Consider the following 14,097-nt stretch of genomic DNA (forward strand, 5'->3'; position numbering starts at 1 on the left):
AAGCCCAGATGTTATTTGGATTTTTTTTTTTCTTTAGCTTTATTTTGCTTTTCTTTATGAATTTTAGAGCTGATACTTCCAGACAGAATAATGAAATCTAGTAGTAAGGTCTGAGACTTGCTGTAAATATTTTCTCCATTAATTGGAAAATCCTTTGAGGGGATTTATGCCCGTGCTTTGCAGCTTTGCACAGTTGCAGAGTGCTTTTCTCTTACAGTGACAGAGACATAGCTCTCAGTACTAAACTCTTGAAATGCATGTCTGGTATACATCTACTAAAAAGCTTTATTACTGTGCTTATACTTATTCAGTTACAGTTTCTCTTAGCCAGAGATTGTAATGCGTCTTTGGCATCTGATGGTTTACAGCATTCCAGGATTATGCTCTTTTCACACCAGCTAGAATTTATTCATCAGTTTGGCCACGGACTATTCACTTTTCTATTTGGATATTTTGTTTTGGTTTTGCTGACCTATAATTTTTACGTTTATAGCAAGACTTCCACAGCATTAGAAAAATCCCAGTGAAATGGAATATTTAATAAAAACAACTTAAAGAGGCAGTTCTTAGATTTGCTGAAAATAAGTATAGCAGCAAAACATCAGGCAAGTCTTCCAGTTTCCCTCAGCTGTGTAATGGGTTTCATTCTTTGAAGAGGGCAGTCTGGCTACATCTGGAAATTTCTTGTGTAAATATGAGATGAAAGATATCCAAATATACTATATTTCCCTTTCAAACTCACCTTAAGTTTTCCATATCCATAATATCCCACCCTTTCATTCCATATGTATATGTGCCAGACCTCTGCTCCAGAAACTGGAAATCACGCACAAGCTTGCCAGCAGCAAATATTAACAGATTCATATATTATTCCTTTTTGTATACACCTGGTTTAGTCAGTACATCGCTATCTGTACCATGAAACTAGTTGCAGTAAAGAATCTGACAGTCATATGCTAAGATAAAATGTGTCCTGCTGTATTTCTAAGTGCATTTCTTTCTTATGCAGTAAACAGTTTATAGTTAAGAACTATCTAAATGTTTGCACAGTTGATGAAAGACAATTTTAAATCTCAAAGTCTGACACATCCTAATGAAAATAACATGGAGGATTTTACTTCAGATTCACATGTGGTTAGAGAAGAAAAGAGTTATATCTATCTTTCCTTGGTTTACTGTTTAGAGGAATTACTGTATGGATTACATTAATAATAAAATAAAAGGTGATTTTTAGAACAAAAGAGTAGGCATTATGGCTACATAGTTGAACTTGTTAATATTGTAGTGTTACTAATATTAACCAAACAGTAATAATCTCCAAAAATAAATAGAAGAGTCTGCATCAACTTCTGTTATTTTATCGAATATTTTCTTATGCACATTTTTTTTCTGTAGCTTTGTGATAAAAGGATGCTTCATACATGTAAAGGCAAAAAATAGAAGTACAGATGCTGTGTGTTATTCTAATGAGAAGTGAGCTCTGGAGTGCTCAGGCTTAGCAGAGAAGTGTCTTTTAGGTACTGTAGGACATGCACTTCTCAAGCACACTAAGCATGTAATTGGTCTAGAACCTGATAGGGTTAGTTAATTAAGGATACTGTTTTGTGTGTGGTGTATTTACTAGGAAGCTGGTTTGGTGTCCAAATATTTCTCATTGTGGTTTATAGTACGTCACAATTTCTGGAGGGTAGTGAGAAGCAGGTTTTTAGTGTGAATTTTACAAAAGCAATAAAATGTACATTTCTGTGCAACTCGTGGTCATTAAGTTTGTTTTATAGAGCTTCAAATTTCTATTCTTCAGAATACTTATGAAAGTAAAACTACTACAACTTGGTGAAATCAATTTATTTAAGAATAAAAAAGTAGGAAGTGACTCCTAATCTGTGGAACAGATCAGAATCTGTGGTCTGAAGATTACATGTTCTCTGTGTGGATATGCTTGCTTTATCCATTGGATTAATTTACAGGCTCTTCACCCAGCTCCTTCTAATTTCAAACTCAAATGTTTCTTTCAGACTTCATCTCATCAGCTTAGAACAAAGTTTTCCGCTGTATTAAAGAAAACATAATTTAACAGTTGTGGGATTGCTATGTATGTCTGTGTAGCTGATTGGTAACAAAGCAGGATAGTGACCTAAATTCATAGCTTAAATATTCTCTGGTGTTTGTGTGTAACCATTTTCATAACTTTAGTTTAGAAAAACTTATCCAGAAGAAAAAGATAGAAGTTGTTTTTTGTTTTTGTTTTTTCTTGAGTTACCTAGAACATGGACATGAATTATTTTGAAGTATAGAACATGGACATGAGTTATTTTGAATTATGCTCAGGTACATCTCATTAAGAAATTATAGTCTTAATACAAAACATTCTGCACTAATATGTTAGGAACTGAGAGACTTGAAATTGTAATTAAGCATAGCTTTTGTGTGTTTGAATATAGTTGATTTCCTTCCCACTTGCTGGTAAGGTGCATTTATGTTGATCTCACATCAATGTTTTAGTTGTTGCTGAGCAATGATAGCATTAATTGTCAAGATTGCTTCAGATTCTCACACTGGCAGAAAGAAGCTTAGAGTCCCTAAGAAGCTCAGAAGGGACAGAATCAGGACAGCTGACCCCAAATTACAAGCGGACATCTCATACCACATGGCATCATGCTCAGCAGTCATGCTGAATGAGTTGGACAAGGGTGCTGCTGCTGCTTCAGGACTGGCTGGATGTCAGTCCTGAAGCATCACTTTTTAAATTTTCTTCTTATTGTTCTTATTAAACTGTAATTATCTCAACCAGCACGTTCTCACGCTTCACAGTCTGTTGTGAAGGAGCTAACAAATGGCTATGTGATGCTGAGCTGCCTACCCTGTTAAACCATTACATAATACCAGTAATACCAGTGTAACACCATTTATCACTTGAACTAGACAAAGTCTGAATAAGAACAAATTATTCCCACATGAACATTGTGTTTGTGTCTGTGTCCCGTAAAAGATACACTACTGCTAGGTTACACTTTTAAACATGCTTAAAGAACTGGCCATAATAAACTACAGCCTGCTCTCAGTTCATTAGCACTTTCTATAAGTCTAGTTAACTACAATTGAAATTTTTATATGGCATTTGTAGAAAGTACATATGTTGTGGTCACATAAATTACAGGTGAGCACATGTGGGAGACCCCTGTACCATCTCTTAGCAACAAGTACCAAATTATACCAATGATATGGAAGGAAAAGTATTTTAATATGCTTTTTGCAAGACAGAGTTAAACATACAAGTTACTTACAAATCTCGCAGCTAAAATCTTAAAGCTTTCTTTATAAATATATAAAATATCTTACAGGGGAAAAAAAAAAAAAAAAAGATTTTTGTCATGATTTTCCTAATTCATAAAGTTTGTTTTCAACAGATGTTAATGCTAAACAGTTAGTAGAGTGGGTAGTGAAATAGGTGGAGCGTTATCCAGCTGTGTTTTTATGTGTGACTGTAGTGATACTACACAGACTGAAATCAGATACATCCATGGGACAGATGTCTTTCTTGAGTAAAGTTCTAAATTTCTCATGAGACAGAGAACTAGATTTGGAGTTGGATATGACTACCTATATACATATATATAGGTATCACACTTCATGTGTACATCCTTACACAACGTGTCTTTGTGTGTCTACGTGTGCGTGCAAGTTTGGAACGAAGGTCCAACTTAATAAAGTTTATGAATTTGTATAATGGTTCTGATCTCTAATAACTTGGACAGAGTACTCAACATATTATTCAGCATATTTAAGTTTAATGTGGGTTAAGTGATGTGTAAGATTTTGAAAAAATGTATTTATATTCCACTTTTTCCACTGCAAGATTTGTCTTTGTGCTCAAAGCTGTTACTTGTATTCATTGCTAAAGCATAATGTACACTTTTTTGTTGTTGTTGTAATGTGTTGAATTAAGATTGGGATAGGATGGCCAAATTAGAAACTACTGTGCTAATTCAAAGATAAAAAGTGAAATATTCTGAAAAAATCCCATTCATTGAATACTCATTATCCACATTTCATTTGGACACCAAGAGATCCAGACATGCCAGCCAAATGTTTAATCAGGAGATAAACTTGTTAAGAGCCTAGAAATTGCAATGTATCCTAGCTCAGTAGCTTATTTCCTTCTCCTCTCCTATAGTCGTCCTCAGGTCTGTGATCTATTCTGGAGAACATATGGTGGCTAAGAAGTCACTGAAATATGCTGCTGAGTTCTTTAGAGTGGCTCAGCTTCAGCAGGGCTTGGAAAATCACAATTACTGCACATGCCTTCCTGCCCTCATACTGGAAGACCTGGTTTATACTCAAAACCACCTTCAGGAGCCTGAGTGATCTTTCAGAAACTCTGAGTAAGTAGGGACACCTGTTTTAGTCAGCAGAAAGCCTCTCTTTGCCAGGCATTGCCTTGTCAATTGGCAGAATGCGTGTATCCCCTGTTGATTTCATATTCTGTATGTGGAAGCAGGGTGCTAAACAGGATAGGAGTTGAGAGGGACATATGAATGTTTTCTGTACTCAAACAGTCCACTGTTGTTCCTTGGCTGTTGCATTGAGATTAGGAGTGTGAGGCAGAGCTCTGTGTGTGCTGCTGTCTGTGCATATAAAACAAATGTTCATAAACAAAGAAAGATGACTTAGAAAACAAACCCTTTGTTGTCAAGTTCATATGTGGCTTAGTCCAAGAAGCAAAACAAAGACAATATGCAAACAATTGCCACTTGCATCCTTTTTTATTGTTTATAAATAATAGTTAATTTCATATTCATGTATATTATAGAAAGCAGAGAAGTCGAGGTTTTGTTGGTTTCAACTTTTTGTGAGAAAAACACAGATGAAATGTACTTGAGGATTAAGATATGTAATTATTTTTGTTGTCAAAATATATATTCAACTCACTGGAAAAACACAGCTGTTAAGTAAGACAAAAGGAACTGATGGTGCACCCTAAGAGTAAAGAAGCGGTATCAAGGCAGTGGATTTGAAAAGAGCAAAGAGGACAAAAAAAGTCCAAGTAGTTATTGGTTGGATTCGTGACAGTGTGTTTTCTAGTATGTGTTAGAAGGAACCTGACACACTGATGCGCGTAACAACATTTTTCATGTGATAAATGATAAAAACAGGTTAAATCTTCCGGAGAAATGTGGAAAGATGTGGTAGCCACAAGCATATGGTAGCCAGGAGATATGGTAGTCAGGAACAGCTTTGCTTTCTACATACTGAATTTGATTTGCCAGTTAAACATTTATAGGGTGATATCAAGATGAATTTAAAAGTTCAGCAGATACAGAATGAAGTTCCTTTTTCTGGAAGAGGGTTTAATAACAGGAAAATATTCATAATGGTGGTTTTAAATAGTTTTTCTCAAAATACACCATACAGAGATAGAAGTTCAGAAACCAAAGGAATGAAATAATGGTGAATAGCCAGTGAAAGTGGAAGAAAGAATCAGAGGAAACAGTTAAGAATGGAGTGAACATGTTGATGATGTACAGGAGAGTAAAAATAAATAAATAAATAAATAAATAAAAATATAATAATAATAATAATAATAATAAAGATGAATAAGAGAAATACAGAGCAGATACTTTTTGAAAGGCTGATAAAAATGATGGTGGGATAGCTTTGATGGCTTTGTCAGAGATAAGTCTGTTGAGACTCAGGAAGGAATTTGAATAGCATTGATGGGAAATGAGGGTGAAGGAGAAAGTGATGTTGGATGAAAAGTTTAAAGTTTGTAAATGATCAGCAGAGGAAAAAAAACAACCTCTCAGCTATTTGATGAAAAGTGGATTGTACAAAGAACATTGTGATATGATTTTCACAAACAGCAGTTCACATATCTCACTGTGCTCTGAAGATGCCACTACTAATGGAGAAGCCGCTGAACATGAGTGTGAAGTATTGTGCTTGAAATGGAACTGGAAGGCTAGGATGAAAAAAACCCAGGATTCATTCCTTGTGTCAAATTTTAAGGATGCTAATGGTGAGAGAATGATGACATGTTTTTCCTCACAGTACGTAAAGAAACCTACATAATATTAAAAAAAAAAAAAAGAGAAAGCCAGTTCTCTCTTCTGCTTACTAATTGCAGCTCTGACTACAAGTCTTCTATATGGAATAGATGTTAAAGATGTTAACATATGAAATTGAACCTTAACTAAGCATGTGAGATAAAACAAAGAAATCCCCAAAAGTTGCATCCCCCCTCAAATATCAGCCCTCCTCTTGTTGCAACAGATGATAATGTAATTGATATAGGACAGCCAGTTAGATGTTCTGCTTACTGCAAATAAAGTTAAGTTACCATATTCATAATTGGTTAGTTAGGATTGAGAGAAGGAAGGAGTGTTTCAGATTTGCTAGTGATACATGAAAATGTCACTGAGTTCAAAGATCACAGAGAAGATCAAATCATATAACAGTATAATTGCATAAATGCTAAAACCTCAGATTTCACAAGTTAATCTTGTTTTGCATCAATATGGCCATTACTGAAACAGCATCCATTTCTACACCACGGAAAGTGGTATTGAAGAGCTGTCAAATAAATTGAAAGCCCTAGGATCATGTTCACAGAGACTTAAGAAAAAGATCTGATTATAGCCTGTAACTACCTACTTGGGGAAAAAAAGGAAGAATTCCTGAATTTAGCTGACATATGAATACCTGATAAATTGTAAGTGATATGGTAAATTGGGAAGGTACAGTAAAATTTTTTTTCTGAGTTACAATTGAGAGCAAAGTGAATAAGCATTTGTGCATTGATCAGTAGGAATGGACAGACAGGGAAAGGGGATGCAGCACTTTGGAGAGTGTCCTGGCAATGTGTCTGTCATGTCAGTTGTGATCACAGCTCTGACACTGAATCCCTGGTACAATCAGTTTCACCACAAGCATCAACAGCTGTATTCAGCTTTGACTAACAAGAAAGTTTCTGGTTTGTTGGTGCTTGTGGTGATGGCTTTTTCCCTCCAGCTTTATAGCTCACACTTTTGTTGCTCTAAAGCTGGCTAATGGTAATAAGAATGCTTTTATTAAAAACTGTAAATTTTGCAGTGATTATTATTAGGGCAAGTTAATTTATATTGCAGAATTATCGTAGACTGTTAAAATCAGTTATTTAAACCTCAGCTGTGCATGATTTGCCTTTATGATAGCTTTGCCAAGCTAGTCATGCTCTCTTGACTCACATTAGAAGTCAGGGTGAATCCTCCTTTCTAGCTTTTTTGATGTTTCCAGCATTCATTGATGTGAAACAGAGGGAACAGCTTGTAAGCAAGCATGGGAGGCCTCTCAGGGAATGAGCTTCCTTGTTCAGAATACACTTTCCATGTGCTGAAACAAATGAGTATACTGCATCTTGCTAATGGTGCAATTTGTTTGGGGCAGTGTTCTTTTTTACTGTAGACAGGATTGTTACAGAGCTGATCATCTTTGCAGTAATAAATGAGTAAACTTTTTTACATCTATAATAAAAGAATATTACTGTGATCCAAAAACATGCTGCAACTTAGTAGATCTCACTTTCTCCAGCACCTAACTTTATTTACTACCTCTGCTTTTAAAAATGTCTTGAAGATGGAAGAAGAATTTCTTGGCTACTATACCATTGTTTCATTAAGGAAAGAGAAAAGTGTGTGTGGGAAGCATGCAATCTTGGATAAGTGTTGGCACACTATGAAATATTATATCCATGAAACAATGTGGGAAGGTTAAAAATTTTATTACTTAAGCATTTGTATTTCTCATCGCTGAGGTCTGGATGAGGTGAACAAAATGAGTCAGTCTTCTGCTTTTCATGGAGCACTTCTCATGGAGTCTTATTAGGGAGGAACAGTTTGTGTGACAGAGAGCTCTAACCATATAATCATAGAATCACTCAGGTTGGAAAAGACCTTTAAGGAAGGGTCATCAAGTCCAACTGCAAGCTAACCAATCTACCTTAACTCTAACAACCCTCTGCTAACTCATGTCCCTGAGCACCACATCCGAATGGTTTTTAAACACATCCAGGGATGGTGACTCAGCCACCTCCCTGGGGAACGTATTCCAGTGCTTAACAACCCTTTATGTAAGGAAGTGTTTCCTGACATCCAACCTAAACTTACCCTGGCTCAACTTGAGCCTTGTCCTGTCATCAGTGAGAAGAGACCAACCCCGCTCTCATTGTAAGCACATTTCAGATATTGGAAGAGAATCTCTGTATGTATCTCTGTGTGTCTTTACTTTGTGATAAACACTTTTTGTGGCCATTGTCTTTGCCCCCCATATTGCCCACCAGTCTTCCCAGATTTTTGTTTATAGGACATTCATTATTGATGCGCTGGTCATGTTGTCTGTCTTTCAGTCTTTCTTTCTGTCTTTCTCTCCTTTCTGTCTTTCTGTTGTCTTGTCTTTTTCACAGTCCCTTCTTAGTTCCCTTTTATTTTCTGATTTTCATTTGATCTTTGAGAACTATCAAGTTTAACTGTTATCCTAGTTTTTTTTATAATCTTACTTTTCAATACTTGCAGCTGCCTCCTTTCTCACATGTGCTTCATGTTTTCTGCCTGTCATTTCATGTTGCACACAAGTCCAGTCAGCTGTAATTACTTAACTAAGATATATGTGCTAATATAAAGCTAGAAGGTGCTTGCATTGCTGAAGAAAGCTTTCAGAAAGTTGCAGAAGGCAATTTATTTCTAAAGAATAGAGTGTGGAATATATACATATGTAGCTGAAATAGATAAGCCGTCAAAAAAGAAGTAAGAATTGATGAATTTGTCACATTTTGTGGTACACATCAGTAGTACACAGAAATAGTGGACATCTCTGCCACAAAAAGAAAGGAGAAACGTGGACACGTTTTGCCCTTGTTGTCTTCACATCTTTACGTAGTGTTTCAGTGCTCTCTTTTTCCCTCACCTAATTGAAGTTATGAAATGTGTACATTAGTTCTGGGTTTTTTTTTTCATCTTTCCAACAAGAAACACTCTGATAACAATTTTTTTGCTTATGATTTGTTAGCAAGATTAAACATCTGTTAAATATGTTAAGAGGCCAGAGGCCAAACACATTATTTTCTTTGAAAACTGCAGTGAACATTTGCCAGTGTATGTAAAAACTTCTTGTTCAACCTTCTATCATTTTTAGAGCAACCTTTAATCATTTTAAAATTTGATTTAGATTTACAATTCAGGGTTATATTCCTTTGCAGAATAATATATGGAGGGCAGGGTTGTGGAGCTCAAAGTTAGGAAAATGGTCTTTTCGGTGGTAAACTGAGTGAATTCATTTCTAAAGACATAATTGCTGATGCAATCTTACCATCTTTTTTTTTTAAGATGAGTCTTGCTTCATGCGAATGCCAGAAGTCTGAAAGCTGGAGAGTCGAGCTAAATTTGTTCACTTGATTTCATATATTTTTTTTTGTCTAATAAAGAGGAAAATAATGTCTGAGCCTTTTGATATCTGCACTGTTACTGATGTAGCTGAAGTGTAGGTACTTCACTGGAAGGACTGCATGCTGAGCAACAGGTTTCAAGTGAGCCATTATTTCCTGGAGGAAACAGTTCCTTTTGGATCAGTGGGTTCATAAATTCACCTTAAAGAAAATATCAGTACATTTGACCAGAGAGCAGTGAAGTAGGGAGATAAAATACTCCTGAAACGTATGTGTTGGGGGGAGAGGGTATTTTATGTGTTTATCTTATATAAATACATATGTTTACATACTAGTAAGACCCAAAGAAAAAGCTTTGGTTAGTTGCTTCATTTTAATGTATGTTTAAAAAAACAAAAACAAACAAGGGCTGGATAGGTGATTTTAGATTGATCCATAATGAAATAACAGGGAAAAAAACACCCCCATACAAGAACCTGCAATGAAACTGGGCAGCAAAATGAAAAACAGGATGTTATTTTAACATGTGTGTGTCAGTGTGATGTTGTCACAGGCTGACATGTGTTGTGGAGCCTAAACTAAACTTTTTACAATTTATTTGAAATAGTTACATACTGTATTGTAATCTTTTTGTCAGATTTTAGGTGTAGTTATTAATCATTTATCATGTTTCTGCAAATGTCTATGGTATTTCTTAGACAGAAAATACATCATTTTAATTGCTTGTTAATGTTTAACAAATGCTACAGAAAATTTATTTTGATAAATAATTCACAGTTTCTCCTCTATGTGTTACTGCATATCTAGAAATTTTTCTCAACTGGATGCAAAAAATATGTTTCCCAATACTTACTAACAGCTCAAAAAAAGTCTTGCAGTTTTTGTTCGTTTTTGTAACTGCAGTCTATCCATAGGGTTTCTCCGGTACACATGCAATTGGTGAGGAGAGACACTAATTACAAAACAAGTGCTGTGATTAAACGTAGGCTTTTACATTCCATCTGCTAATACTGAAAGAACTGTATGCTTTACATTTGAAGCTCTCCGTTGTTTGTTGAAGTGTCATTGGTGGAATTAATGCCTTATATGTCTTCTCTCAAAACCAAACTGAATCTGTGCACCAAATAAGCTTTCCATCATTATTAGTGTCATAACACGTAGATTCTCTATGTTTTGGACCAAATTCAGAACAGATATTTGTATGGGTAAACAACATTAATTACTTTACCAGCATAGATTTCTTGCATACAAAATAGAACACTGAAGGAGCCTTAGTAAGTTACAGTCAAAGATAAATAACCGGGGAATCACATGGAAACTGAAATCAGTCTTGCTATGCATTTACATTGTATGATCACAGTCTCCGTTTTATTCTGTAGTACTGAGTTACCTGTTCATGTGTAGACTGGTTAGTAATCACTTTGCAGCTGCTCTGTATGTTATCCTGTTTCTGTTCAGGTTGTGGTTCTAGGTCTGTCATTGCACAACACAAACACTTCTCTGACAGTATTTACTACTCTGTATTTTGCTGTTACAATTTTCATTATGGTACACGAAGGTCTTCATGTCTCCATGTCTTGTCTTCTTTCTTTCTGTGAGAGGAAGGGCATTATTTATTCCCCTTCTTACAGATAGGTGAGAAGGTGTGATATGGTTGCCCAGGCAATATTCAACTCTTTAATGTTTCAGTTTAAACCTGTATGAATTAGTTTTATGTTATGAAAAGATGGCAAAAGAGAAGTGTAATTTCCTCAGAGTTAAAGGATTTAACTGTCGCAAATTGGTTCGTCTCTTTTTCTGTCTTTTCCCCTTTCTTCCATTTTCTCTTCATGTTTCTGTTTCCATTTTTATTCCTCCTCATCATCGCCTTCCTCTTTGGCCCCATTCCCTTTTCACTGCTAAATGTCCATGTGCTTCCAATTTATCCCCTCTTAAGTTGCATGCTTTATCCCAGAGGTTTTCTGGGCTCCTTATCCAATCTTAGAATTTCCCCACATACTGAAATGTTCCTCATGTCTGTTAGCTTAGTGAATTCTGACTTTCCTATATTGTGGGCCATCCCTTCCTTGTAGTTTCTTATTACATCCACTCTGTCCTGTGGGCTTCTATGATGCTTTGCTGTCTCCTTTCACTGTTACTTTATCTTCTGTATTCTTCTCAATAGCACGGTTCTAACCTGTCCCAGTTCTCCTTTCTTCTTGGTTACTAGTCCAGTCTCACTGGACTCCCAGCCACAGTGTAACTTACCCCTGCTATTAGTTTCATGTTTTCTCAGCAGTCAGACCAGACCACTGCCTCCTCTACCTGGGTGCACCATCTTGTCAGTCTGTCATTCTGTGTTAGTGTAAAAACACAGTGCAGTCGTAAGTGCAAGTTACAGGGTTGGAACACACAGAGTGGGCTTTTCAGGGATTTGCCCTTCAGTAACTATGCTTGTATATTTTTTTTGTCTTGTATTTTGACCTAGTTTGGATTAGTTTTTAAGTGAGTCTCAAATGTCACTGAGCCATTTTGTCTGACATTTTGTAAGATTAAGCAGACAGTGAGCATGTTGGTGGCTTTTAGATGGTGCAGTGTAGTCTCAAGCAGTGATGGAAAATAAAAGATAAAATTACTAAGACTAAGTGATGATTGAGTTAGTCAGCAATTATGTGCCTGATAGGCATTTTGGTATCTCAGCCAAGACCTTTGGGTTTGGTTGGGAAATGAGAAAGCTGGATTTTGCAGACGTACTAAAATTTTGATTGTGATTTCACAGGAGATTTCTCCAATTTTAACATAGAGCATTTTTAGGGATTAAAATAAATTGTGACTTAATATACCAAAAGTCAGCGCTATACAAGAAAAAGATGTTACTCTGAAAGTATTTTACATGTTTCTCTGGGATTATTGGGGAAATACACTTGAAAATAAACAAACATATCATTTTAAAACTTGAATTTTATTACATGTAAACGGAACACAAACTTTAGCATATTTGAGCTTCATTCTAATCTATAAACCATGAATTTTGGCAGTGTTGAAATTTGGCTAAAGTAATTTCTTCCAATCCTTTTAAATTCTTTGCAAAGTGTGTATGTTTTTCCTTTCTTTGTTGTTGGTTTTTTTGTTTCTTTGATTTTTTAAGCAATGAGCCATTGTAGGGGGGTGATAAGAACAAGAAAAGTCTTAAAATGTGTTTTTATCTTAAACAGACCCAACTACCTTTTTACCCAGCGCTAGTGGGGGTTATTCAGTAAATCTGATGCTATGAAAAAGCAGATTTTAGAATTAAAACACTGTAAAAACCTATTCTAGCCATATAAAGTATATATGATTTTTTTTAAAGGCTGTGGAAACATACAACTTCAGTTCCCATTCATGCTAAAAATACAGTTTTCTATTTATGTTTAGGAGTAACACACAAAATATACAGTTTTCTAACCTTGAAATAGGCAAGCTTCTTTAATGTTTTTTCTGTTCGACAAACAGGTACATACAAAGTTCCACTGCAGGCAAGCCCATGCTACAGGCACTGATACTTCCTGCTTGACATTCTCTTATGATGGTACTGCCCTTGCCAGCCGGGGAGGTAAGTGGTCAAAAGAAACATCTGATGTATTGAACTTAAGACAGTCATAACATAACACAGCAAACAAGCCATTTAAATTGTATTGTTTCTAAATAAAATTATTCATGGTGGAGGTAAGACAGCAAAATTAGATATCGAAGATAGAAACCCAAAGTGTTCTGCAGTTCGCTTATTTTCTTTGATATGCCATACAACAAATACTGTCTTCCTGAAAGTTAAAAAACATTTAAAGATTTTTTTTTTATGTTGTCTAGATTCTGATCTTTCTTCTTGCTTAGCATCAGTAAAGCACCAAAAAGGAAATTATTAGCTTAATTAAAAATAAAATACAACAGATCATACTACTTAGTTCTTTCTGGCAAGGTTATTACTTCTCTAATAAGAACATGTGTGCTCTAGAGTTATTAGTTCTTTGAGCAGCTTTCTAATACAATGTGCTTTTGTGATTTAATTGGAATTTTTTTTGTACTTTATATTATAAGCATCAAAAAGTGATAACCTGAGGTAAGCGGCCAAGATATACTTGAAAGGAAATAAATATTAGTCTATGGAATAGGGAAAGAAAGAAAAAAAAAACAAACAAACATTTAGTTTTTACAATTTCAGTTAGAACAGTTATAAAAGTATTGAAAAGTTAGTGACATACATGAAGATACATTCCCTCCATTATTTTAGCTGTACCGGATGGGGCAGTATCTGCCTAAAACAACTTCTCATCTGGAGATTTGTCTACTCAGTGTTTTGCAGGCAGGTGCAAGCTTACAATCCAAGCTGTCTGGATGGAAACCAGCTGTAACCAGAAGCTGTGTGCATGCATTAGCATGGCCCCGAGGCCAAATAAACAAGCCTAGGGAGAAGCAGTGTATGTTAATGTAGGTTCAGTATTGTGTCTAACATATGTACGTGACATCTGGTCAGTTTGGTATGTAGACAGAGTGAGATTACATATACAAAGCACCATGACAGAGGTATCCACATACTGTGAACTCTGAAGAAGGAGCTGTGATTCTAGTCTGGGCTGAAATCTGCACTTGCGTTGTCTCCTTTTCCCTTTCCCTGCCCCTTGTGAGCTGAGCAGTATTGGTGACTTTTACAATGATGTGCAGCTGCT

The 14,097-nt window shown here is 35.7% G+C and overlaps 1 protein-coding gene across 2 annotated transcripts in view; it reads left to right on the plus strand.

Moving 5' to 3' along the window:
* WDR70 (WD repeat domain 70) overlaps positions 1 to 14,097 on the plus strand; it is a 122,812-nt gene that overhangs the window by 73,117 nt on the left and 35,598 nt on the right. For both annotated transcript variants that reach the window (XM_015848476.2, XM_015848477.2), the window contains one exon: positions 12,887 to 12,986. In XM_015848476.2, coding sequence (XP_015703962.2) covers positions 12,887 to 12,986 — 100 coding nt within the window. The remainder of the gene's footprint in view (positions 1 to 12,886; positions 12,987 to 14,097) is intronic.

The sequence above is a fragment of the Coturnix japonica genome, chromosome Z (genome assembly GCF_001577835.2).
Source record: "Coturnix japonica isolate 7356 chromosome Z, Coturnix japonica 2.1, whole genome shotgun sequence".
NCBI classification, from domain to species: domain Eukaryota; kingdom Metazoa; phylum Chordata; class Aves; order Galliformes; family Phasianidae; genus Coturnix; species Coturnix japonica.